The 26,678-nt window shown below is 43.0% G+C and overlaps 1 protein-coding gene across 15 annotated transcripts in view; it reads left to right on the top strand.

The window, feature by feature from the left end:
- The window catches only part of LRMDA (leucine rich melanocyte differentiation associated), a 1,313,836-nt gene that overhangs the window by 529,962 nt on the left and 757,196 nt on the right, over nucleotides 1-26,678 (top strand). Inside the window, exon 1 of one of the 15 annotated variants that reach the window (XM_049855448.1) lies at nucleotides 1,857-24,823. The exons of the other annotated variants lie outside the window; for them this stretch is intronic. Within the exon in view, the coding sequence (XP_049711405.1) occupies nucleotides 24,780-24,823 (44 nt within the window). The 5' untranslated portion in view covers nucleotides 1,857-24,779. Of the gene's footprint in view, nucleotides 1-1,856; nucleotides 24,824-26,678 lie in introns of those variants that run through there. 15 annotated transcript variants of the gene reach the window in all.

The raw sequence follows: 26,678 nt of genomic DNA, 5'->3' as shown, positions 1-26,678 counted from the left end.
CAGTCTGCTGTAAACCTGCATCATGGACGCCATAGCTATGTGTGATATTCAAAGTTCTTGAAGGTAAGGACACATTTATATATGGATATAGTGAACTAGCTGTTTTTGAATATGCCAGCTAGTCTTATCTTTCCTTCCCAGAATGCGGGTATTGTGAGCAAGAGAGTATGTTATCACATATTTTTAGCTTCTTATTTTCTGGTCATATTCATATGATGTAAATATGTATACAGAGAGTGTTTGCTTATTTATTCAGTCTGCGGTGGGTAGACCCAGTGCATTACTGATTCCGAGGCTGCACCCCTCGTCCTAAACACCTTCTTTACGTAATTCCTCATCGCTCACCTAATGAAGTGTGAACTCTTCAGGTTGGCATTTCGGGTCCTCCATAATCTGGCTCCAGCTTGTCTTCCTGCTCTATTCTACCTTTTATCTCGGAGGAAAATGTCTGCCTCTTTTTTATACAGGCTTACTCATCCATCCTGTCTGCTTCTGACTAGTCTAGGACTTTGATCTACCAGTTTCCTTTACTTCCTCTTGTATTTTCAATTTCTCCGTCTCCAAAGATACGTTTCCTATTAACCTGTCACAATGCAGGTGTTTTCCCCACTCTCAAAACACTTTCTTGATCTTAACTCATCCTTACACTATTGCCTCCTTCTCTCTTGCTTCTTCACTTGTTTAAAGTGTGTACCAGCGTTTTTCAGCTGGGGTTCTGGGAGATAACTAAGCTCTATTGCCCTAAGGTGGCATAGTGGTTCAGTGCAATGGCTGCTAACCAAACAGTCGGCAGTTCGAATCCCCCAGGTGCTCCTTGGAAACTCTGTGGGGCAGTTCTGCTCTGTCCTATGGGGTCACTATGAGTTGGAATCGACTCGACGGCACTGGGTTTGGTTTTTTTTTTTGGTTTATTGCCCTAAGGCAGGGAGAAAATAGGGCCCAATGTTTTTGTATAGCTTGTGAGCTTAGGATGGTTGAAAAAAAATTTTTTTTAATTCTTGACACTTGAAAAGTATATGACAGTCAAATTTCAGTATTCATAAATACAATTTTTTGGAGCACAGCCGCACCCATTCATTTCAGTATTGCTTGTGGCTAAAATAGTACTCCAGTGGCAGAGTTCAGTAGTTGCAAGGGACCATATGGTCCTTTACAGAAAAAGTTTGCCAATTGCTGTCATAAATTAACCACTGTGTGTAATGAATGGACTTCTGTGCATATAGTAAGGCACTAGTTATGCACCATCTTTGAAAGAATTGAGAAAATAGTTACGGAAATCCCATTCTGTGATTCAGATGGGGAACCATCCTTGTGACAGACTGACTTCCTTACCCTTATTCTTTAGACCTTCATTAGCAGATCCTGGGATCAGCCCACATCTCTACCAGAGTACATCCTCTGAAGCTCCCCTGTGATATCCCAGTCGCCACATCTGGTGGAAGCTTCTCAATTTTATTATTCTGCTCTCTCTTGTGGCATAGTGGTTGAGTGCTATGGCTGCTAACCAAAAGGTCCAGTAGTTTGAATCTGCCAGGCGCTCCTTGGAAACTCTTATGGGGCAGTTCTACTCTGTCCTGTACGGTCGCTATGAGTCGGAATCGACTCGACGGCAGTGGGTTTGGTTTTTTTGGTTTACCCTTTCTTCACCGTTTCACTGTATTGACCAACCTCTCCCTCCTGAAACTCTCTGTTCTCTGTCTGCCGTGACACTGTGATCTCGCCTCTTTTGTCTTCTCTTCCCATTCATTAAAACTAGATGCTTCTTTAGTTGCTAAGCTTTACTTGATTTTTCCTCTTCTAATGGAAAAAAAAAAAAAAATTTTTTTTTTTTTTTTTTTTAATGGTAGTCCTGTTAGCAAAATTGTGAATTCTGCTGCTGTCTCTATGCTGGTAATTTCCAAATTGCTGTCTCTAAACTCTAGCTCTCTATCTTTATCTTGAGCATCACCTTCTCTTAACTACTCTTCTTGTGTTCGCTTTTCTTCTGTCCATGACAGCATCTTGTTCTCAGCCATGGAGGTTTAAAACCCCATTTATCTATGATGTATCTGTCTAGCTCTGCACAGTTCAGCAGTTGCTTAATCCTTGATGGTATTTTCAACATCTGTGTCTTCCTCACTACTCATGCCGTCTTTGTCCAGATCCCAGTTATCTCTCTTTACCTAGACAATGGCTGTTTTTCTAGTTCCTTCCCTTCTACCCTATCGTGTATGCGAGCTGCTGCCGACCCTGGCGGGCACTTTTGGGGCCTGTCCGATCCCCTCAGTGTGGCTCTAGTTGCAGGGACGGCTGCAGCACACCATTCCACAGGAGCTCAGACTCCCTCTGACAGTACCTCATCCCAAGCTGCTTCATGAGTCTTCCTGTTTTCTTCGTAGGACCTTCCCAAGAGCCTTGTGAGTCTGCACATAAGCTAAGCACAGCATGGAAATGCAAGTGAGCCAATGCCTCAAGCAGGGGCAGCTCTCAGCCTGTGGGGGCTGAAGCTGATGGACAAATGCCCAGCCTCCTGTCCTTCAGACAGACAGTTCTGTGAGGCATTCTACAAGCTTCTTAGGTGTCCTGGAGTGTCATGCCAAGACAGGGACCCAGATGATCCCCTTCTACATTGGATATTCCTCCTCCCTTCTCTTATTCCTGCTCCCTGGTATCATCTCCCAAGTAAGCTTCTGCACCTATGTGCTCCACTCAGGCTCTGCTTTCAGAAAATTCTTACTAAGACAGACCAGTCTTCTAAATGCTTCTGCCCAGATATCTTCAGGTGGTTTCACATAGCACTCTAATGTAGGACTGATTGTGTTTGGAAATTCTAGGCTTTCCTGGGTATGATACCAGCCTGCCTTCCCAACATTATCTCCCCTACTCACCTTTGTCCTTTCTTTCATTCGAGCTGAGCTCATTAAGGGCAGAAACTCAGTTGTATTCATCTTTGTTTCTTCATTATTTTGCTTAGTAACCAACGTATGAGGAAATGAAATGTAAATGTATATTTTTAGTGAGTGAATGAATGAATGAATTTTCACATGTCCATCCTTCAAGTCTTTTCACCTCCTTATTGCTTAATAGTGAACTTTCCCTCCTTTAAATTTACAGAACACCGGACCTCTACCATTGCGTGGTCCTTTTTGCTTTCTATTTTGTTATTTATTTATTTACAGGTCTTAACTGTTCAAGAAAACCCTGGTGGCGTAGTGGTTAAGAGCTACGGCTGCTAACCAAAAGGTCAGCAGTTCAAATTCACCAGGCACTCCTTGGAAACCCTAAGGGGCAGGTCTACTCTGTCCTCTAGGGTCGCTATGAGTCAGAATCAACTTGAAGGCAATGGGTTTGGTTTTTTTGTTTAACTGTTCAAATGCAAATTTCTTAACAGAAGTTGTCTTGTTTTACTTTTCTTTATATCCCCCCGCAGATCTTACAGATGCATGGGTAATCAATAAATGTTGATTGAAAAATTGAGAGAATCGTTGTTGGTCGTAGTTGAGTTGGCTCCGACTCATGGTGACTGTGTATAACAGAACGGAACTATCATCATGACTGTCGGCATGTTTGAGTCTCTTGTTGTGGCTGTTGTGTTAATCCATCTCATTGAAGGTTTCCCCTCGATGAATTGAGAGAATATCTCATAATTTTTCTAGGCATTCTAGCTCCTTCTGGTTGGTTCTGTGTTCTCCAAAATGTCCCATGTTTTTCCATTTCCATTAATTGAGGCTGTTTATTTCTCCCTTGCTTCACATACATGCTTCTTACAGTGATTACCTATAGAAATTCAATCCATCCTCACAATGTAGCTTAAAAGCAATCTTTTTCATAAAGCCTTTCCCAGTCTACTTCCTTACCTTCTCCAGCACTTCTTGTCTGTTGTTATGCATTTGTATTATTCCGCCTTACACTGTTGTTGTTAGGTGCTGTCCAGTTGGTTCCTATTCCTAGGGACCCTGTGTACAGTAGAACAAGGTGTCGCCCAGTCGTGGGCCGTCCACACGGTCGTTAGTGTGTTTGAGCACATTGTTGCAGTTCCTTTGTCAGTCCGTGTCATTGAAAGCCTTCCTCTTACATCGCATTTTTATTTGGGCTTGTCTTGCTGCCTTCTCGGAGACAGTGAGCACCTTTAGGGCAAGACTGGTTACTTCTTCACTGTCCAGTATCTTACTCAGTGCCCTGTAATCAGTAAACATTTGTTGAGATGAATGAATAGGTTAAATTAAACCATTGTGCCTTTGCATTCATACTGTCTTAGCTGGTGCCCCTGACCTATCTTTGAGTGAATTTCCTTGTGTTTCATTTTGGTAATGGAAGAAATCTCAAGCAGGAGAAAGATGTATATTTAGAGCCAGTCAGCATGATCTACTATGTTTGAACATGAATATTGGAACATAACTTATAAGAATGCCATTTCAATTATTTGTAAAATATTTAAATGGTATAACCCAATTTACATTCTATCATTTCCAACAGCTGTAAAATTTACTTTACACCAAAGTTAGCTCAATCACTTTAATTCAGTCTGGAAAAACAGTACAAATGAAAGCTTAATTTGTATTTAATCTCCCCCTTTTGTTTCTACATTATTGCCTTCGAATCATTCCTTTTAGTGATTGAGATTTAAACTGGAGAGAGGAAAAAAGCTTGATGAAATATTTGAGAAGAATATAACCCATAATGAAAACTTTGGAGTAAATGTTTAAAATTTTCAGCTGGCTTTGTTCTTTGGGATTTCAATTCACGGCAGTGTCTTTTGTTATAAACCCAAGATATGAGGTATGTGGGTTACCTTGTCAGAATCGTAAGAGTATGACTCTCCACCATTTAAAACCAGGTAATTTCATTTAGAGCAGGTTACATTTATAGCCTGTATATGAAGATTGGCAGGGAATACAAATGTGAGTAATTATTATTTAGTGTGTTGATCATACTCATATATTTCCAAATGGCTTTATGAACGTTTTGGTTAGTTTTTCTCTCCAAGCTCTGGCAGTCTTCCAGTTAGTGTCATCAGTAGAAAGTAGCTGCAAGGAGACGTGGCAGAATTGTGACTAACCATGACTTTCCTGTCCCCATATAGCATGAGATCTGATGTGGGGGTGATGGGAGGAAGACTTTGGGCAGGGATAGAATGGCTGAGTGGTGTGTAGTGCTTAGGACAGAACAGCCTTTTCTTATTTCTCTGCTGCCTGTGGGTGGAATTTATAGATGTATTATAGAGGCCCATACATGTTCTCACCAGGTCCCTTCTTCCTCATCTCCATAGTCACTGTATCTCTTACCCCGACTCCACTCACCCAGCAAGCCTCCTGCCAGAGCGAGGCTCTATTGTTCCTCTCTGCTCATTTCATTAAAGATTTTGATAGGTGGAAACTCTGGTGCCATAGTGGTCAAGTGCCGTGGCTGTTAACCAAGAGGTCAGCAGTTCAAATCTGCCAGGAGCTGCTTGGAAACTCTATGGGGCAGTTCTACTCTGTCCTATAGGGTCGCTATGAGTCCGAATCGAGTCAACGGCAATGGGCTTGGGTTTTTTTTTTTTTTTCAGTTTGATGAAGGGAACACATGCCCTGTACTTAATTCTGATCAATAAGGAATAACTAATTAGGTAAAATCCCTGGGTGGTGCAGATGATTAATGCACTCAGTTGCTAACTGAAAGGTTGGAATTTCAAGTCTACCCAGAGGCCCCTTGGAAGCAAGGCTTGGCAATCTACTTCTTAAAAATCAGCTATTGAAAACTCCATGGCACACAGTTGTACTCTAACACACATGGGCTTGCCGTGAGTAAGAATTGACTTGATGAAAGCTGGGTTTTTTTGGTTTTGTTTTGTTTGTTTGGTTTTCTAAGTAAAAGTGGAAAGGCAAAAGGGAGTTTGAGCTCTTTTATAACCAAGAAGGGTGATGAGACAATAGTACCTTATACTTCAGAAAGAAGATTTTTAAAAGGATAGATATGATCCCAGGGGCCGAGACTCTGAAGGGCAAAATAGCTAAAGAGGAATCTCTCACAGTACAATCACAAACCTCAGAAAAGAGGGAAAGGACAAGGTGTCTAGACTTCTGTATAACTAATGAGAAACTCCTTCATGAGATCAGACTTTAAGATGGACAGAATGGTTACAGAAATAGTTATATTTACAAAACTTGTTCCTCTCTCTTATGTCAGATGACCCTCATGGTCCAACTAGGAGTAGTGATCCTACTTTACAGATGAGGAAACTGAGGCTCAAAGTTTTAGTGACTTGCGTAAAGTCGCACTGCTAATAAAAGGCGGAGTTAAGTTCAAAGAGACCCAGATATTTTGCCTCCATAACTTAGTGCTCTTTCTACAATACTATGCTGTAAAATGTTTGCACACTTTTAACCGTACTATCAGAAGATCAAAATCACCCAGTGAACTGAGATTTATAAAATATGTATGCCAAATATATAAAATATATACTTGGACAACACAAGGATAGATCATGGAAGGCTGGATCTCTTGTTCCACTCGTTGGGATTAATGGGGCAGTGTTAGTGGCTAATAGGAAAGAAGCCCAATTACTCAACTCATATTTAGCCTCCACCTTTTCTATCAGTTCAGCTCAGTGAGTGCAAGGCTGTCCCTGGGCCCACCTATATGTGTATTTGCAGATAGACAGGGGTCTTAGTTGCCTAGTGCTGCCATAACAGAAATACAACAAGTGGATGGCTTTAAAGAACAGAAACGTTATCTCAGAGTTCTGGAGCCTAAATGTCCAAACCTGCCTCTTGGCCTTGTCGATTCCTTCCTCGTCAGTAGCACTGGGCATTCCTTGATTCCTTGGCTCCTTGGTGTTCTTGTAGACGATCCTCACATGGCTTCTATCTTCTCTCGTGTGTGTATATCTATGTGTCTAATCTGATCTTTTTATAAGTCAGAAGTGATTAGATTTAGAATGCATCCCACTATGGTATGATCTAATTAACAAAACAAAGATTGATTGGGGAGCAGCAATCAAATCCTGGCTGAAGTAACACCCAACGCACGAGGAGAAGTGTTTGTAGCTGAGGCTAGAGTTAGCCTGTGAAAGGTCGGATGAGGCAGGCTGAGGCCTGGGAATTCTGTCCTGTAAAAACCTCATGGTGTATTTTGATGTGGGAGGTGAAATGCTTAGATGCGTATTTTAGAAAAACCACCCAAGGAGTGATTTGGAAGAATGGATTAGAAGGGAGAGAAACTAGAGGGAGAGAGAGACAGCAGTACAGAAATCAGTGTAGAAATCCGTAAAAGAGAACGAGGAAGGTCTGTTCTGGAGCAGCAGAAAGGAGGGCTTGGAGGGAGGGATCCTTGTGGAGGTGTCTTGAGGTAGGTACAGGAATGGCTGGGAAGCATTAGGACAGCACTTACCTCGTAGACTCCTGCATGAGAGCTCACAGATTTTCAGGCCCTCTGCCCCAAAATTTATATCCATGGGCCTGAAGTGTGGCCTAGGGATCAGCATTTTAACGACCACCCAGGGGATTCTGATGTAGGCTGCTAAAGACCACACTTGGCAGCTGTATTGACCTCTGAGAAAAATAAACTCCCCCTCTTAATCCTTCCCCCCAAGACTTTTCCCAGGGTCTTGTGACACAGCCAGAGCCAATTACAACCACCAGGTCTTGACTCTGAGGGCTTCCTAGCTGCTTGACACTTTGCTAAGCACTTAATAAGTGTTAACCCTTTTGATAGATCCCTTAGTGGTTCTCAGACTTTGAAGTGCATCACCATCAGCTGGGCCCCACCTCCAGACTCTCTCCTTCATGTATTTGGGGTGGAGCCTGATGATCGCATTCTAACAAGCTCCCAGATGATGTTGGTGCTGCAGACCCACAAACCACACTTTGGGGACCACTGCTCTGCAACACCCCCAGGAGCTTCAGGGATTGTTATCTGTACTACAGGCAAGGAAACCAGAGGGCTGGCCATGGTCAGTGGTTTGCCTGGGGTGGTAGAGTTGCAACAAGAACCCAGGTCTGTCTGACTCTCCGGTTCATATTCTTCACCACAGTAACCTCCCGTTATCCATGGTCAGTACTGGTGGAACTCATTATCTGCTGGACTTCGGGGTCCCCATTCCTTACCGAGGAATGGTACCTTTTAAAGGAGAAATTGACTTTCACTGCTTTCCTGAATCTCTTGCTGTAAAACAGAGTCCTGTGCAATGAGTTGATCTCATGTGTGGGTAGAAGTGTCATCTACCTTCTTGCTGTGATTTTAAGGAGCTCAACACTCTCCTCCTGAAGTAAAATATTTCCCTCATCAGGCCAAACATGTTGTTGTTAGCTACCATCAAGTTGGCTACCCCACCCACAAAAGAAGGAAATGCTCCCCAGTTCTGCACCATCTTTACAATCATTTGTGGATGAGACCCAGAAGGTTTTCATTGGCTGTGTTTTAGAAGTTGATTGCCAGGCCTTTCTTCCTAGTCTGTCTTAGTCTGGCAGCTCTGCTGAAACTTGTTCAGTATTACAGCAACATACAAGCCTCCACTGATGGATAGATGGCGGCTGTGCTTGAGGTGCACTAGCCGGGAATCAAACTCAGGTCTCCTGTATGGAAGGCAAGAATTCTACCACTGAATCATAAGCATACTTCAATCATCAGCCACCTTGAGCCCTGGGACCTATATCAGCAGTCTGGCATTCACAGTGGTCATTACCTCCTCAGATTCTAAATAACATTGTTGTGCTGATGTAAAATGGCAGTGAGGTCCCTATAGATGTCACTGCTTGTTGCTGCACTGATGTATACATGCCTGTTTCCAGCAGAATATGAAGTCTGGGGGGAAGGACATGAAGGAGGTGGGGACGGGGGGAAGCCAGGGCCTCCTCCTCCTTTGTTGGTTGGATGAAGTACGTTTCACATCAGTATATGGGGTTTGGGTGCCTGGATACCGTTAAGAAGCCGCTGGGGTTGGGTGTTTTGGGAGAGATTTTATTGACCATTTCCCTGCTTGGTGATTCTCAGCTCTGAATATACCTTTCTTTATCCATATGCCATGTTGATTTACTTTTTCCATTTCTTGGAATAATGTAAAGTGTCTAGGTTATTCAGAATATGGGACTGTATTTTCTGTATTTCCTTTACCAAAGTATCAGAAAGTTACTTGAACAAACAACTTGGATGCCATTCATCTTTATAATTTCTTGTTATGATTAACTTCTTTGACACATATGATTCTTAAGAAAAATATACAATTTCCATGAAGTGAGCAGTGTTCCTCTAGATTTATGCAGTAGGTATAATATATAAGCTAATTTTCAAAAGCGCTCTAATGATTTCTATTTGTCCTTCTGATTCCTTTGTTTGTATGTCGTCAGTGTCCAACAAACAGTATTTTCCCCTCATTGTTAAAACCCAATGTATGGAAAGAGTGTTTATACCAGTAGCTGTTAACAAATCGGGGGCTATGGATTAATGTCAGCTTCTGAATGTATACTGCTTTAGTTAATTCCATCCAAGGACAGATGATATCATCTAGGTAGAAGGAATATATTAGAAACTGTCAGCCAGAAGGTAGTAAAGAAGGTGATATGTTATAAGGAGTACTAAAAGGTCATTCAAAGAAGAGATATTGCTAATAACTCAATTAAAATTTCCACGTTGACATTTTACAAATTTCTGTGTAAGCCCTAAAACATTTTCAAAGCTAGCTAAATTCATACCCTAGATTGGAAAAACAGGGGTCAAATAGGATTCGCACAATTCCTTTGTGAGATGAACAAATTGGGATAATCTTTTCCAGGAAGTTCTGGCCAACTAATTCATTGAAGCTCCTTTGAAGTCCAGGTGAGAGAGAGGCATTTTGTAAGTACAGCCTGTTACTGGAGATTTCCCCCCTGGCCTCTGTTAGGTTGGGGAGGGGTATCCAACTCATTTTGGCCCTCAGCTTTCAGGCATCCGATATTTGCCAGGCTGTGTTGTAGTTATGCTCTGTGTTTTCCTGCCTGGGAAATAAAAGGATCTATCTTTATGTTCTTCCTGGGAACCACGAGGCAGAACAAAGAGTGGAGATCAAGGCCCCTGGCTGAGCTGTCGGAGTAGAAATGCATCTAGACCACATGACTGGATGCTGTCTCTGTGGCTGAAATCAACTGGCACAGAAAACTCAGGAATGGTAGGGCTCATCTGACCCATCTGTCTGCTGTCCTGTGTGGAAGGAATGATCCCTCCGTGAAGATGTTCCGACCTGCAGTCTGTGTGGATTTTCTTGGTAGCTTTCCTAGTGTTCAGCCTGTTTGGATCAAAATTCTTTTTTCCTTTTGTATTCATCGGGGTTCTCCAGAGGAAAATGACCAATAGGAGGTATATGTGTGTGTGTGTGTGTATAGACATTTATGTAGTTGTTGGGTACCAGTGAGTCGATTCTGACTCCTAGCAACCCCCGTAACACAGTAGAGTTGGCCCATAGGATTTTCTTGGCTGTAATCTTTACAAAAGAAGATCACCAGGTCTTTCTCCCATGGAGCTTCTTGGTTTGCTCGGTTAGCAGCCAAGTACACTTCACCACTGCAGCACCAGGGCTTCTATGTGTTTATGGAGAGAGAGCTTGATTAATTGATTGATTTTAAGGAATTGGCTCACATGATTGTGGGGGCTGGCAAGTCCAAAATTCCTGGCAGCCTGGAAACTCCAGCAGAATTTCTATGTTGCTGTCTTGAGGCAGAATCTCTCTCTCCTAGAAAATCTCTGTTTTTGCTCTTAAGGTCTTCAACTGATTGAATGAGGCCCACGCACATGATAGAGGCTAGCCTGCTTATAGACGTTAACCGTATCTACGAAATACCTTCACGGCAACATCTAGTGTTTGACCAGACAACTGCCAAATTGACACATAAAATAAACTATCACACCTGTTCAGTGAATGTGTGTTTCTTTTTTTAGTATTTCTTCCACAGTCTTGAAGAAGAAGTGATCCTTTATTCACTCATTCATTCGTTCAAATAAATTATCGAGCTGCCTACTGTGTGCTTGGTGCTAAAGATTTGGTGACACAAAAAAATAAACATGACCACCATCCTCATGGAACTTAAAGTCCAGTGGAGCATGAGGGTCGTTAAATAATCACACACACATCACTCACACAAACAGATGTAAAATCACTACCAGGAAGGGGCCGAGGAGGAAAAGTACATGGCAGTATTAAAAAAAAAAAAAAATCCTGTTGCTGTCACGTCAATTCCAACAACTTATAGTGACCATATAGGACAGAGTAGAGCTGCCCCATCAGGTTTCCAGGGAATGGCTGGTGGATTCGAACTGCTGGCGTTTTGGTTAGCAGCTGAGCTCTTAACCCCTGCACCACCAGGGCTCCACATGGTGGTGTAGTGGGCCCTAATTTGGCTGGAGGCCCTGGGCAGGGCTCCGCTGACAGAGCAGTGTCTCACCTGGGAACTGAAGGATGAGGAGTGAGGTAGGAAAGAGGAGAGGGAAGAGCTGGCAGGCAGAGGGAGCAGCAGGTACAGAGATTCCTGAATGGACAGAGCTTAGTGATCTGAGGAGCTGAAAAGCGGTCTGTGTGGCTGTTGAAGAGAGAATGTCCGCATGAACTAAGCCTGGTGAGGTGAATAGGGTCAGTCTGTGCAAGACCTTGGAGCCTATGGAAAGTTTTATTTTTAAAAATGTTTAATAAGCTCGAAGACTGCTTATACAGAAATATAATCCCAGTCCCTTTCCTCTTAAACTAAAAAAAAAAAAAAAAAAACCCAAACTGTGGGGACCTATAATGAAACTTTCAGCCAGAGATTTCACACTGACCTTTTTCCTGAGATTCCTTCTTCAAAGGCATTGGCATAGAACTGAGAACAGCAGTGATAGAGCTCCTAGATGTTTGTTATGGGTGTCATAGGGTCAGAAAGTACCCTGTGTTTGCGATTTGCATGAAGAAAGAGATGTATGTCCTTGCCATGTATCACGTACACAGGAGGCACTTAATAAATGCTTGCTGAGGAATCAGAGGTGCCATCCAGCTCTCAGAAATGCAACAGCAAGATGGCTCTTTTCTAGCTATCTGAAAGTTGTTAACAAGGAGGGCCTGGGGAGAGTGATGGGCACAGTGACATCTGCTGCATGGTCTTTACGTGTGCTTGGGCCACCCAATGCCAACTCCACAGTGACACATTCATCTTATTAAGTGTAACCCAGGTCCTGTCTGTCTTATGGGGCCTTCCTGATGATGGCTGTGGAGGCCAGGGACATGCAGTGAAATCCCTGATATTATGGCCTCTAAAGGGAGGTGGTGACTACTGGGATGGCTCAAATGAAGACAAATGCATTGTTCAGTTTTTATGGACCAAGGCTGCGCTTTGGTTAAGCATAATTTACATAACGTAACTAATGCTCAAGGCCAAACAGTCCTTGTGGCCCAGTGACAGCTCCTGACAACCTGTGGATGGTGAGACCTTGTGCAGAATTCCTCAGGTCAGAAAACCTCTTCCTTCCCCTGCTGGCTCAGCATGCTGGTGCTCTAGCACTCTCTTTTGACCTCTCAAGCTGAGTGCCTGTGACGTCACAGTTACCCACCCATTCTCATCTGCAGCACAACAGCCAGGCACTCCTTAGGCAGAGCTCAGGGCGCCATGTTACTTCCTTTTTCCCCATAGATGTTGACCTCTGGTCTGAACCTTCCATAAACCATACCTGAGATTTTTCTGGGGTTCACCTTGATCTTGTGAGAGGTTCTGGGTTCTCCTCTGCGGTCGAGCCACGCAGGCCCTGCGTTAAGATGTTGAAGAATGAAGTGGGGTGATTATCTGAGCCACCCCGTGTGCTTCAACAGCACCTAGGAGGTGAGGAGCGTGGACGGCACTGCTGTGTGTTCAGCTGGGGCCTTCGTCTGCACCTGTCTGCGTTACACGCTAATTCCGCCAGAGACACTTTGAGGTCGGGCCTCTCCACCTTGCGCGGCAAAGCAACTATCATTTCCCCTCATTGCAGAGGTGTTAGGTACCACATGATGGGTTTTTGCTGGTAATCAGGACTTTTTGCCCATTGGTCTTCAGGACATACTTTTGTGTTGACATTTACAAGGTATGTGTCAGGAAGAGCCAAGGTACAGAGTGAGAGAATGAAGGTGGGCGGGCAGGGGAAGAATCATTATATTCAATTTAATGATGACAATTTCCCTCCGTTTACAACTTCCAGAAGTAAGAGACAATAGATATGTGTCTTCAGCCTGCATGTACAGTAAAGGAGATGACACGAGGAGATTCTGTTAGCGGGAATGGTGATATATTGCCTTAATGATTTCATTGCTTGCCAAATAAAAGAAAAATTCTTGCTGTAGTGCAGAATCCTGTCCTCATCAGGCCGTTCATTGTGAGGCATTTGTTGTTAAATTGGAGGCATAAGGAGGAATTCTGACCTTCCGTAAGCTGCTTTTGGATTTTTTCTTTTCCCCCTTGGCTACCTCGACAGTCTGGTTCTTCTCAGTTTATGGGGCATACATAAGCATTGGTACATCTAATACTGAAGCTCATTAACGGATTTGAAGAGCTATGGGATTTGGGTAGGTCGGTGTTGAAGTAATGAGAAATTTCATAGTAGAGCTCAATGAAACCTCTCCTCCAATACTGTGCTAGTGATTGGAAGGGCAAGGTGACTCTGTGTGTGTGTGTTTGTGTGTATGTATGTGTTTGGGGAGATTAACCATGTGAATTTAGGTGTCTCAGTCATCTAGTGCTGCTCTAACAGAAATACCACAAGTGGATGGCTGTAACAAACAGAAGTTTATTCTCTCACAGTCTAGGAGGCTAGAAGTTCAAATTCAGGGTGCCAACTCCAGAGGAAGGCTTTCTCACTCTGTTGGCTCTGGGCAAAGGTCCTTGTCATCAATCTTCCCCTGGTCTAGGAGCTTCTCAGTTGCAGGGATCCCAGGTCCAAAGGCTGCACCATTCTCCTGGCTCTTGTTTCTTGGTGGTATGAGGTCTCCCTGTCTCTCTGCTCACTTTTCACTTTTATATCTCAAAAGAGACTGATTTAAGGCGCAAACTAATCTTATAGATTGAGTCCTGCCTCATTACCGTAACCGCCTTTAATTCTGCCTCATTAACATCATAGAGGTAGGATTCACAACACTTAGTAAAATCACATCAGATGAAGAAATGGTGGACAGTCACACAATACTGGAAATCATGGCCTAGCCAAGTTGACACATATTTTTCGGAGACACAGTTCAATCTATGACATGATGGTAACTTGAACAAACCCGTAGCACTTAAACTAGGGTTTAAGCTGCATTGGGGTCTTATGGTCTATTTAAGATCCAAGGAGCCATTTTTTACCAGACTGCTGAAGGCTGGATGATCTCAATAGTAGGCAAGGAGGAGCCGAAGGTCTTACTGGGAGAGCAGTACCAGGTGATAAGTTGTGTGGTGCAGGCAAGACAGATGGAGAACCCGGAAGGTCAGAAGCTGGTAGGACTTGGAGCCAGCTAGGATGAGGTCATGGATAGGCTTGTAGGCTAGACCTAGAGCCAGGAGTGTTGTAAGCTTCTAGACTCCATTATAGAACCTTATCATGACTGTTGAAAGGAACGGTGCATGGCCAGACAGTAACTACATGATTGTCATCTGTTTTTCCTGTGCTTTTTGTAGTAAGTTATTTAGATTTCCAAAATAATGGAGTTATGTTTGCATAGTAGAGCTTAAGAGCTGAAGGGGCTTATAAGTTTATGGCTGTCTTCAGCATTATTTTCTAGAAGACGGAGGCCCAGAGGGAGCAGTTGGCCCATCTAAGGCCTCTAAGGGCCTCCCTGTGCTTCCTTGACCAACGATGTTGCCACTACATCCTCTTGCTTTCCATTTATTTGAATAGAACTGCTCTGCTGATATTGGATCGTTTGCATGCCTGGTGAAACCCCCTCCCAAACGTGCCAGCCAGCTCCAAAGCTGGACCTAGTAACTCTGTTTTGGCCATGATATTCATAGAACTTATTTTCATCTACTAGTTGGGTGACTTCACCTTTCCAGCTCTGAGTTTTTTCATCAGTAAAATGTTAAAAGGTCTCTGTGGTCTCTTTCAGCCCAAGCATGGTATTTCTGCAACTATTACTGTGTATTCATCTAAGCCAGTTAGAAGGTCTTGATGTAGCCATCCATGTAATAAGAGTAAGCTCAGAGCCCCTACGGGAGTAGAATTGACAGTGATGCCTTGGTTCTTCACCCCCCACCCCCCACCCCGAAAGATCACATGTAAGAATCCCCTAATCTGTAAGCTCCTTGAAGACAGGGGCCAGGTTTCATTTGTTCTTACAGATCCAATGCCCATCAGGTTGTCTGGGCAATCCTTGAGGACCACATTTAAACCAAATCAGTCTCAGATTTCTTCTTCCTAGATGTTACTGCTTGTTGCTGCACTAATGTATACGCACCTGTTCCTAGCAGAATATAATACCTGGGAGAGGAAACGAGGAGGGAGCCGCAGTGAAGGGGAGGGGAAGCAGGGCCTTCTGCTCCTTGGTTGCTTTGATGATTAGAAACTATGACATCGCATCGTCAGGGAAGCCCTTCCTGATCTCCTTAAGTCAAGTTAGGTCCCAACATGGTTGTACGATGTACTTTCCTGCCTCAGGCCTCGCTCCGGTTGTGATTTTATAATGGTTTGCGTATGTGATTGTCTAATGGCCCTTGCTTCCACTAGGTATGTAATAAAATGTAACTGAGTATGGGGAGCATTGCAGAAGTTCAGATGACAAGACACATTTTCTCTACATTTTAGGAACTTAATAGAGAAATTGTGTAAGCACATGTGTCTAAGACATGCCTCCTCCAAAGAAACTCACCAAATCCACTGGAGTTGTGGCCAAGTCTGTCTTATTCACCACTGGGGCTCAAGTACCTTGAACACAACCAGGCACAAAGAAGCTGCTCATACATGTTTGTTGAATAGATGAATGAAGAAAGCTACGGCATGGAAGATGGGCAGTTTGAAATGGTCAGCTGGGAAATGGAGAGAGAAAATAGACCTGGGAGAAAATAAGAAACTTGGTGATAATGTATTTGTTTTTCCTCCCACACGTAAGCTATAGATTAAATGTCTTCTAAATATAGAAAGTGACAGCCAGGAGTCCCTATCTGCTAATTAACACTGGTCTGCAGATCCCAGTCTATGGCTAGATAAGTACTAGAAATGGAGCATTAGCTTTTAGAAACTTTTACAGTAACTTAACACTATGTGACATGCAGGCGTATGATCACTGGATTTGCCTTGTTAAATAGTGTAGGGACAAGTTTGGGTATTGTTGAGCTTGAATATGGTCTATGCTGTATCCAGGTCAAACACAGTAGGATCCTTCACCACATAACTGAAAAGAAACTGGGCAACACACTTGATTATGTAAAATATATATATATCTCTCAAAAAAAACCCAAACCTGTTGTCGTTGAATCAATTCTGACTCACAGCGACCTTATAGGACAGAATAGAACTGCCTCATGGGGTTCCCAGGGAGCAGCTGGCGGATTTGAACAGCAGACCTTTTGGTTAGCAGCTGATCTCTTAACTACTGTGCCAACAGGGCTCCATAGATATATGTAGATGTATATATATATATATAGTAGGTATATTTTAAAGAATTAATTATAATGTTTGTCATATACAGCTATTTCTGACTTCTATAATCACATATTTTATGTGTTGCTGATTTGAAAAGGAAGGACTGAACTAGCTACTGCCCCTCAGTCAACCAAGTTGCTGTGGGTAATCTGTGTAACTGGTTTTTCTATTTAAAACTAACTAGCCTTGCATGGCCTTTTAAATTGCTCCTTTGACCTCTTTAGTATTATCCTGTAATCAGATGAGCTAATTAAGCTGTTTCCAATCCACTGATCAGAGAATATTAAAGCTTGGAAGGTGACTGTAGTCTACCTCTGATCCAACTCCTTCATTTTTCAGAGACAACGGTGGCTCAGAGAGGCTAAGTAATATGCCCCAGGTCACATAGATATTAGCAAAAAAATTGGGACTAAAAATCAGGGTGCTTTACTTCTAGGTCATTGTGTTTTTCCACTGTACCTTAAAGTTCAATAAAATCCTTTCAGATTTGTCAGTATTTGAGATTTGTCTGTTTTGGGCCCTTATTTGATAGAGGCTCTAGAATGCACAGATTTTGTCCACCAAACAATTGCAGATGGGCTCAACTTTAAGAACTTGATATCTGAAATTATGAACAAAGAAAAATCAGTTATTTTATATGTTAAAATAATAAATGTAAATAATAGCAATGTAATATGTGTTTATTTATTGAGAAAATCCTATTAACAGAACTCACTGAGTGGGGGGGATGATGACTACTGTTCATTGTAGTTCAGCCCCAAAATGAGGGTGAAACTTCACAGAAGCTTATTTTTTAAAGGAAAAGTAGGATGTAGTGTGGAAAGAGGGCAGCAGTGGTTCAGCGGTAGAATCTTCACCTTCCACGTGAGGGTCCCAGACTTCTCTCCTGGCCAGTGCACCTTATGTTCAGCTTTTACCTGGCTTGCATGTTGCTATGACATTGAACAGGTGTCAGTGGAGCATCTGGACTAAGTCAAACTAGGAAGAAAGATCTGGCAATCTGCTTCCAAAAATCAGCCAGTGAAATCCTGTGGCTCACGATGGTCTGCTTACAACCAGTCATGAGGATGGCTCGGGACCAGGCAGCTGTTCCCTGCATTGTGCATGGGGCTGCCGTGAGTTGGGGACTTATCTACGGCAGCTATCAATAACAAGGATGCAATGTAGAATGTATTGACTCAAGCACCTTTTCAGAAATGTACATATTACAAGAAATGAGATCTCTCCATACTTGCGAATTAAAATGGGGGCAGGTGTGGAGGCCTGGGTGGAAGAATTAGTCTCCCTGAAAAAGCATCCCTACCTTAACTGGTTTCAGTGGGTCCAGATCAGGTATTGGCAAACTCTGGCCTATGGGCCAAATCCTGCCACTACCTCTTTTTGTAAATAAAGTTTTATTGGAATGCAGCCACGGTCATTCTTTTATGTATTTTTTATGGCTGCTTGCCTACTACAGTGCAGAGTTGGTAGTTGCAACAGAGACAGTATGGCCTGCAAAGGCTAAAATATTTACTCTGTGGCCCTTTGCAGAAGAAGTTTGCTGACCTAGGTGCATGTATGTTTCATATCACACATTCCTCCATCAGAGAAGGGGTCTTCTTTGAAATCCCACCCGCCTGAGTTCTCATAAGTATGGAAATAAATGAACTTTAATCACCATGTTCTGAAACCTGTTTTTAAAATCCAGCCACCAGCTGCCTGGTTTTAGTCTTGAGTATGACCTCCTGGAGATCCTTGGAGAATGAAATCAACCTCCTCTGGGACAAACATTCCATCTTTTTATTTTTTCCACTTTCTTGGGAGAGTAATAATACAGTCAGTGACTCTGGATTCTATTACTATGTAAGAGCTCTTCAAAACCTCTAACCATCTGCTTAATGGCCAGTAATACATTTCTAATGGTCACTCTCGATGAGACATTTTTAGTTCACTACTTTTTTTTTTTTTTTTTACTGTAATAGTCATCCAGCAGCCAAGAGGCTCCTGAAGTAAAATGATCAAAGGCCAGTCCTCAGCTGCCTATCGGCAGAGGCCTGGACACAGTTCTGGAGAGAAGAATAGAGACCTTCTGAGAGTTACATGAGGAAGGCGCTTCTTTTCCCTGATGCCCTGGGCATATGATGAGCGCATGGTCCACAAGTAGTTCAGAGTAATGCCGCCTCAGAACTTTGCTTTTTTGGCGCTGTCCAGGTATAGTTTCAACTGGAGGCCAATTTAATTAATATCTGTCCTTTCCCCTCTGGTCACATACACTGAACTGTTGTCACAGAGGCCCTTGCATCCCTGGTCTGGACCCAGCAGCTGGTGACAGTTTGGCAAGTTATGAGTTTCCTAGCTTAAAACAGATTAAATTGCAGACAAAACAGTCCATCAGCTGAGTAAATAGTGTATCTCCGTTTAGCTTCTGTAAGAAGAGGAAGATTAGCACAAATGTTTAGTGTTCATAATTACTAGTAGGAGCAGCGAGTGAGTTCAGGCTGACTGGAGATTGTTGCATTGTATCCAATTAACACCCACGTGATTACTCTTAATTCTGCTTGATGACAGAAGAGTCAAGATGTCATACTTCATGTGCACAAATTACATCTGGATTATCAATGTACATATATTTGTAATACCATATCCTGTTCATTTTGGGGTGGTTGTTTAATATGGTCTCAACTGAGGGATGGAAAATGAAATGTCTGCTAATTCAAGATTTTGATAAATACTAAGGAGGACTTAGACAAGATGCAGTCAAATAAATATTAGGGTGAAGATGGGTCTTTCTGTAGCAACCTAGTCTAGTAATACTTTCTTTGAAAATGCCTTAGTACTAACTAGTTTGACTGCTTGTGGCACAGGAAGTTTTTGAGTGTAGTGTAAAGATCAATGATTCTAAGTGAAAATACCTAAATGCAACATTTCCTCAAAGGAGTGAGCCATTTATATGTGTCAGAAGGTATGAAATGGAAATCCCCACCTAAGGGGGGGTTTGTGGATGTTTGAGAAGATGAGACAACATTAGCCTCTCTGTCTGAGAATCTGAAGTGAGCAGCCTGGTAAAGAATATGAAATGTTAGCGAGTGATGTAATCTCAGAGGCATGTACAAAGGAAAAATACAATGAGCCAGATTTCCTCAGGTTCAGACCTGAAGTTTAGGACCACCATTAAGAACATAGGAAGTCATCTGTACTTTCTGAAGATTTTATATAAAAAATGAATAGGTTCTTCTCTTTCAGCTATTTTCTTAGGGTACGAGGGGTTGGTGGTCTAGCATAGAAATGGGGGGAATGCTTTGCTTTTCTGAATAGAGGTTATCTACTCTCCAGTTGCCCCTCTTTGCTTGTAGTGCCAGTGATCTTGCACTGGAAAGACTTAGGTTGTTATATTTTTTTCCTGGATAAAATTTAGGTATTAAGTCATTCTTAGGTAAAAAGGGAAGAAACTTGGCAGCCTCTAAGAATGGTGGGGTTTGGTGGTTCTGCCAAGACTATCTTAGAACTGGCAACTTGTTTGAAGATCAGAGCTGGCCCTGCAGTGATGACATGTTGGTACCGAGCAAACCCACTTTCAGCTGTCCAGCTCAACCAGCAGTTAGCTATTGAACACTTGTTCATGCACGGCACCAGACCAAGCACAGGACGGGATGTGGAATGGGCCAAGCCCTCGCCAGCTGGGAGACAAGACATTTCTAGTATATGGCGGGGTTTAATTAATTGTGTAGTTCACACCAAGCACTCTAGAGGTTCAGCAAATAGGACCGATCTGATCAGGGAAGACCAAGACCTCAATTCTAGGTCCTAAAGGGTAGGTAGATTTTAGCTACTTGGAAGCGTTCCAGCTGTTGGTGGTTTAAAGACTTGTGAGAGAAAAACAGTGCTGGGTGAGCAGAAACTGGCCCCATTGCCATCTGATGCTGACTGGCCCAGCTCCATGCTCAGGCCCAAGGACAAGAGACCTTAGTACATCTTGGTCGGCAATCACGAGGCTGAATTTTGAGAAGGAAAGCCATCTCAGAAGAGAGGGCCCTGAGGAGATGGAGTTAATGAGGATTCCCTAGGATCTGTTTCCATTATGAGGGGAGAGACATTAGGCAATCTGTCAAAGTCAAAAATTCATAAGTATATTTAAAGATTTAAGTCTGAAATGGAATATCTTAGGCAGTCATTTTAAGCCTCTCTATATGTGGAGTTGATATTTAAAAGGCACACAAAACATTAAAAAATTACCTCGATAATAGTGTACCGTCTGTTGAATAATAAAAGGGTAATATCGGGGAATGGAGCAATGTCAGCTGCAGTTGGTTCCCACTTGACAAAAGACGGTCAGGGCCAGGGCTGCTCATCTTTGGTGGCATGATCAAAGTCCACCGTCTGTGTCCACTTGGAGGCCACTAAGAAGGATCGTTTGGCAGATCATGTGAGAGTCACGATGTTGGCTGGATTGTGATGGTTTTGCTTTTTCTTTGTGTGTGAATGTGTCTTAATGATGGTGACAGGTGCTGCTTTTTCACAGAACACAACTAGATTGATTTGCTGTACACAGGTCGAAGGTTGGGTAATGCCAGCTGGTTATGGTATTGAACTTACCTGGTATGGTGTAGGACATGTGTAGTGCAGCAGAGGACTTGTGCAGTGAAGTATAGAAGTTGTGTGGTGTAGTATAGACTTTGTGTAGTCAAGTATAGAACTTATGTAGTCAAGTATAGAACTTGTGTAGTAAAGTATAGGACTTGTGCAGTGTAGTATAGACCTTGTGTAGTATACTATAGGGCTTGTGTAGTGTAGCATAGGACTTGTGTAGTGTAGTATAGGACTTGCATAGTGTAGTATAGACCTTGTGTAGTGTTGTGTAGGACTTGTGTAGTGTAGTATAGGACCTGTGTAGTGTAGTATGGGACTTGTGTAGTATAGGACTTGCGTAGTGTAGTATAGACCTTGTGTAGTGCAGGACTTGCATAGTGTAGTATAAGGCTTGTGTAGTGTAGTACAGTCCTTGTGTAGTGTAGTACAGGACTTGTGTAGTATAGTACAGACCTTGTGTAGTGAAGTATAGGACTTCTGTAGTATAGTACAAACCCTGTGTAGTGAGCTATAGGACTTGTGCGGTGTAGTACAGACCTTGTGTGGTGAAGTATAGGACCTGAGTAGTGTAGCACAGACCTTGTATAGTGAAGTATAGACTCGCATAGTGTAGTACAGACCGTGTGTAGTATAGTAGAGACCTTGTGTGGTGAAGTACAGGCCTTGTGTAGTGAAGTATAGGACTTGTGTACTGAAGTACAGACCTTATGTAGTGTAGTATAGAACCTGACCCAACTGAGAGAACTGCCAGGAAGTGTTGAAATACTCCTAGCCTTCCCCACATGAAGAAACAAGAATGGATTTGGTTTAGTTACTGCTGATGTGTATCTATTAGACTCTTGCTACTAAAAGTGTAGTCCATAAACCAGCAGCATTAGCAGCTCCTGGAAGCTTGATAGAAATGCAGATTCCTGGGCCTAACCCCAGTCCTACTGAGTCAGAACCAGCATTTTCACAAAATTTCCAGGGGATTCGTAGGCCCATTAAAGTCTGGGAAATACTGCTTCAGACTTCACTGCTTCAACTGTGCTGAACCAGGGCTTCGAACAGATTCTTCCTGGTCTGTCATGGCCAAGGAAGTAACACTGGGACAGACCTGAATTTTTAGAATTTGGGTGAATGGAATAGTAACTGGAACGGGAAAAATTACAGATAGAAGCCCAGCTAGAAACTTAATCTCTTCTTAGAAAACAAAGGCAGCATATGCACTGCATAGCAACCAAATCTCTTGCCCATCAGGTTTTGTGCAGAGTGGAAGACATCGGTGCCCCACTCAAAGATGGTGGCCGACCTTGCCGCTTTGACTGTGTGTGGCTCTCTACAGTCCTGGCAACAACCCACTCTCATGCGTCAGATTCCTGAAGGGTTCACTACACCTCTTCTGAGATTCCCATTCCAGAGCTTCGACCCATAATTTTTCCTGTTCTGGTTACCCATTCCAGATCACCCATATTGTAAAAATTCTAGTCTGTTCCGGTTTTGCTTTGTCGGCCATGACTGAACCGGTTTGAAGCCCTGGTCTGAACTTCTGTCATTTATTAGCTAACCAGGGATCTGTATGTCAGTCAGTCCCCCTGAGTCTGTTTCTCACCTCTAACTTAGAGTTGTCAATGCCTGCTGTGCCTACCACTCAGGACCCTTAGAATGAGTGAGGGTGATGCACCTGAAAGCCCTTTAGGAAGATAATCGCTCAGGGAGCTTTAAAACAATGCCAGTGCTCAGCCTTCACCCACAGAGATTCTGATGTAATTGGTCTAGGGTAGGGCAGGCCTTTGATATTTTCTAAATGCAACTCCCTTGATTCCAATGGGCAGCAGCCAGGGTTTGGTTGTTGTTATTCTGGTCATAATTGCTAGTATTCTCTCTTGGCTTCTGTTCCAGAACCTTGAGAAGGGTGGGTGTGGTTAGCAGTTGAATAGGATGCGGGGTGTGAGATTAGTTGCTGCTGGTGGTTCCCTTGGAGATGTGAACTGTGTATCCCATTATCCTGTTTCTCCAAGATGCCACTGCTGGGACCATTTTGGAGCCCTGGTGGCGTAGTGGTTAAGAGCTCAGCTGCCAGCCAAAAGGTTGGTAAATTCAAATCTACCAACCGCACCTTGGAAATCCTATGGGGCAGTTCTATTCTGTCATGTAGGGTTGCTATGAGTTGGAATCAACCCTTTGGCAATGAGTTTTTTTTTTTTTTGCACTTGGGAGCATTTTACTTGCATGTTTGATTTGTCGCCCTTAAATCTCATAAATGTCTGTTCATGTCATTGTGTGGGTTGAACACTGTGAACTTAGGAACAAGGACTACCCCTCACTTCCTGTCTGGTACGGCTAGCATCTCTCCTAAACAGGGAGGGTATGTGACTGAGGAGCAGACCTCGGTTCAAGACCTAGCTTTTTTGTTAACATTTGCTTATGGTCTTACCTGTATGAGTTACCTGGGTCATGAGGTTGTAGCAAGAAGTAATTTTAAAATTGAGATGATAACATGTGACAGTGCCTTATAAATGATGAAATACTACACAAGTGTACAAAAGTACTTGGTTGATTTTTAGTGGTGGGATCATGTGGTGAAAGAATACTGACTTTCATGCCAGGAGAATTGGCCTGAAATGTTGGCTCAGCCTCTTAATTTTAAGACCAGTTAACATTTGGCAAGTGCTACTGTATGCCTTTTCATTTATACTTTCAACAAATATTTCCTGAGGGCCTATTATATTAGATGTTGGGAAACAGCAGTGAGTAAAAGTAAAACAAACAAACAAAAAAAGAAAAACCTGCCCTCACTAAGCTTGCATTTACTGTGTGTGGTTTTTTATTGGGGGACAGACAATAAACATATACCCATATCTACGTTAGGTTGTAGTAACTAGTTTGAAGGAGATAAAGCATGGTGAGGGGAATAGAGCGTGGGGCCATGGTGGATGCTTTTCATAAAGGGAGACCAGGGAAGCCTCTGAGTAAACAGCAGAGACCTGGAGCAGCTGAGAGGATGAGTGGTCTGGGTATTTGTGGTGGAATCAGCACATGCAAGCTCAAGGCAGGAGCAATGGGGTGGGGCCGCCATTGTGTGTTGCTATAATGCTGGAAGGTATGCCACCAGTATTTCAAATACCAGCAGGGTCAGCCATGTGGACAGATTTCAGCAGAGCCTCCAGACTAAGGCTAGGAAGAAAAGCCTGGCAATCTAATTCCAGAAATTAGCCAGTGAAAACCCCATGGATCACAACAGAGTATTATCTGAGATAGTGTTGGAAGATGACCACATAGGCTGGAAGGCACTCAGAATAGATAGTGGCCTCAACAATGAACTCAATCATAACAACGATTGTGAAGATGGCATAGGACCAGGAAACATTTTGTTCTATTGTACACGGAGTCTTCATGAGTCAAAGCTGACTCAGCGGCACCTGACAACATTAGCAGGGTGAGGTGGGTGACTGTTATAAGAGATGAGGTCAGGAGTGGTTTCAGAGGCTGGGTTGTGTAGGGCCTTAAAAGGCCGGTGTAGCCTGGGGTCAGAATTTTGGATTTTACTCTGTGTTAGAAGAGAAGCCATTGGAAGGGCTTGAGTATAACTTGAGTTTTAAAAGGGCCACTCTGTCTATGCTGTGGGGGAAAACAGTAGGAAAGCTAAAGCAGAAGCAGTTTGACCGGTAAGAGGTCATCAGGATTGTACAGGCATGAAGATGATGCTGGTTTGGATGAGAACGGTTGCATGGGATTGGTAAGACATGGTCCTATTCTCATGTTTAGAAGGAAGAATTGAAACTCTTTGCTAATTAGAAATGGCATGTGAGAGACTGAGGAACAGGAAGAGTGAAGAATGGAGGTGCCCTTTACTGGCATGGAAGAACAGGTTTAAATGGGCTAATCAAGAGTTAGCTTCCCGATGTGTTAAATTTGAAATGTCAGTTAGCCATCCGTCTGTCAGTTTGTTGTACTGTGGTGGCTTGTGTGTTGCTATGATGCTTGAAGCTAAGCAACCAGTATTTCATAAACCAGTAGACCCACCCATGGGACACAGGTTTTAGTGGAGCTTCCAGGCTAAGACAGACCAGGAAGAAAGGCTGGGTAATCTACTTCTAAAAATTAGTCAGTGAAAACCCCTGAATCACAATAGACTATTGTTCAATATAGTGCTGGAAGATGAGCTCACTAGGTTAGAAAAAAAAAGGTTAGAAGGCACTCAGAATATACAGTGGCTGCAATAGCAGACTTGAGCATACCAGAGAAGATGGTGCAGGACAGGCAATGTTTTGGTCTATTGCAGACAGGTTGCCATGAGCTAGAGCCGACTTAATGACAACTAACAATTAGCTATCCAAGTGGAGATGTCAAGAGTGCAACTAGAGATTTGAATTGGGAGGGATTTCTACCTGTAGGCAGGTGACATTTAAAGTCACGGTTCTGGGTGAGATCACTTTATTCTGCAACAGGTATATGTAAGGGGTTCATGTGATGGTGAGGATCGATGGGCTTCGGTGATCGTGGTGGTATTACTGGAACTCCATCAGCGCTAATGTTTTCTGATTCCAGATCGTGCGCTTGCTCATTATAGTCTCCGTCTCCTCTAATTTTGGATGCATTTTAATGTCGATCACTTGCAGCTAAGGGAAGAAAATATGTTCCTGACTGAACCCTTCAGCTTCTGTTTGTCTGTGTCAACTCCAATGCACACTTGGGGAACTCTTCACACTGGCCCAGATGTATTTGTCACCTTGAACCTGCTCAGCCTGAGACTCTGGGTTTGTGGGGCTGGTAATCTTGGCTTACTCTTCCGGACTGCAGCACAAAGCAGGATGGATGAGATAGTCCAACTCATTACTTACAGGTGTTCTTTAAGGGAGTGCTTAGGAAGTTTTACTCAATTTAACTTAAGACATAAGTAATGCCATTCCCAATTCAGGGCAATGGCTTAGAACCTGACTCAATGTCCTTTTTACTAAGTAATTATCCAGATTTCCTTACTAAATGTTATTTTATGTGTTATGTTTAATAGCCTCTTTCTTTTGGCTATGGTAGGATGGTAATAGCAGCTGATAACGTATCACAGACTCATCTTAAAATTCTGCCCCTGGCCCTTGCGGCCAGCACAGAGGGAAACTTCAGGTTAGGGCTCAGACTGAGTCCCAGGTCTTACTTACTGGACCTGGGTTGGTTTGCTTCTCAGGGGCCTAGAGGATCACAGATAACTTCTTAACCTTTAGAACATTGCTTGTTTTTGAAGATTCAGCAGGACCCTGGGGAGCTCACCTGGCCACACTGCACTGTTGCCTCAACTCAGAACTCAGAGGTAAAGCCAAAATGAGGAGGAACTGGACAGCACAGATCATTGGATAGTGGTGAGACGTCATAGCTGCCTGATGAAAACTAAGCACCACCCCCATTGTACCTCAAGATGGCCAAGTCCTTTCAGTATTTGCTGGCTCTCAACTGTGGTTCACGGGATTGAACTCATGGGTGGGAATTATGCTATTTATGTTGTATGTATTTTTTTTTTTTTATGTATAGTATTTATGTTGAATAGCACATACATTGGCTTCTTGGTGATGGCCTAGTCATGAAAACAGCCTTCAAGT

This window comes from Elephas maximus, chromosome 16 (genome assembly GCF_024166365.1).
Source record: "Elephas maximus indicus isolate mEleMax1 chromosome 16, mEleMax1 primary haplotype, whole genome shotgun sequence".
In the NCBI taxonomy this organism is placed as follows: domain Eukaryota; kingdom Metazoa; phylum Chordata; class Mammalia; order Proboscidea; family Elephantidae; genus Elephas; species Elephas maximus.
The sequence above is the reverse complement of the archived record's forward strand: the minus strand, read 5'-3'. Positions and strand labels throughout refer to the sequence as shown.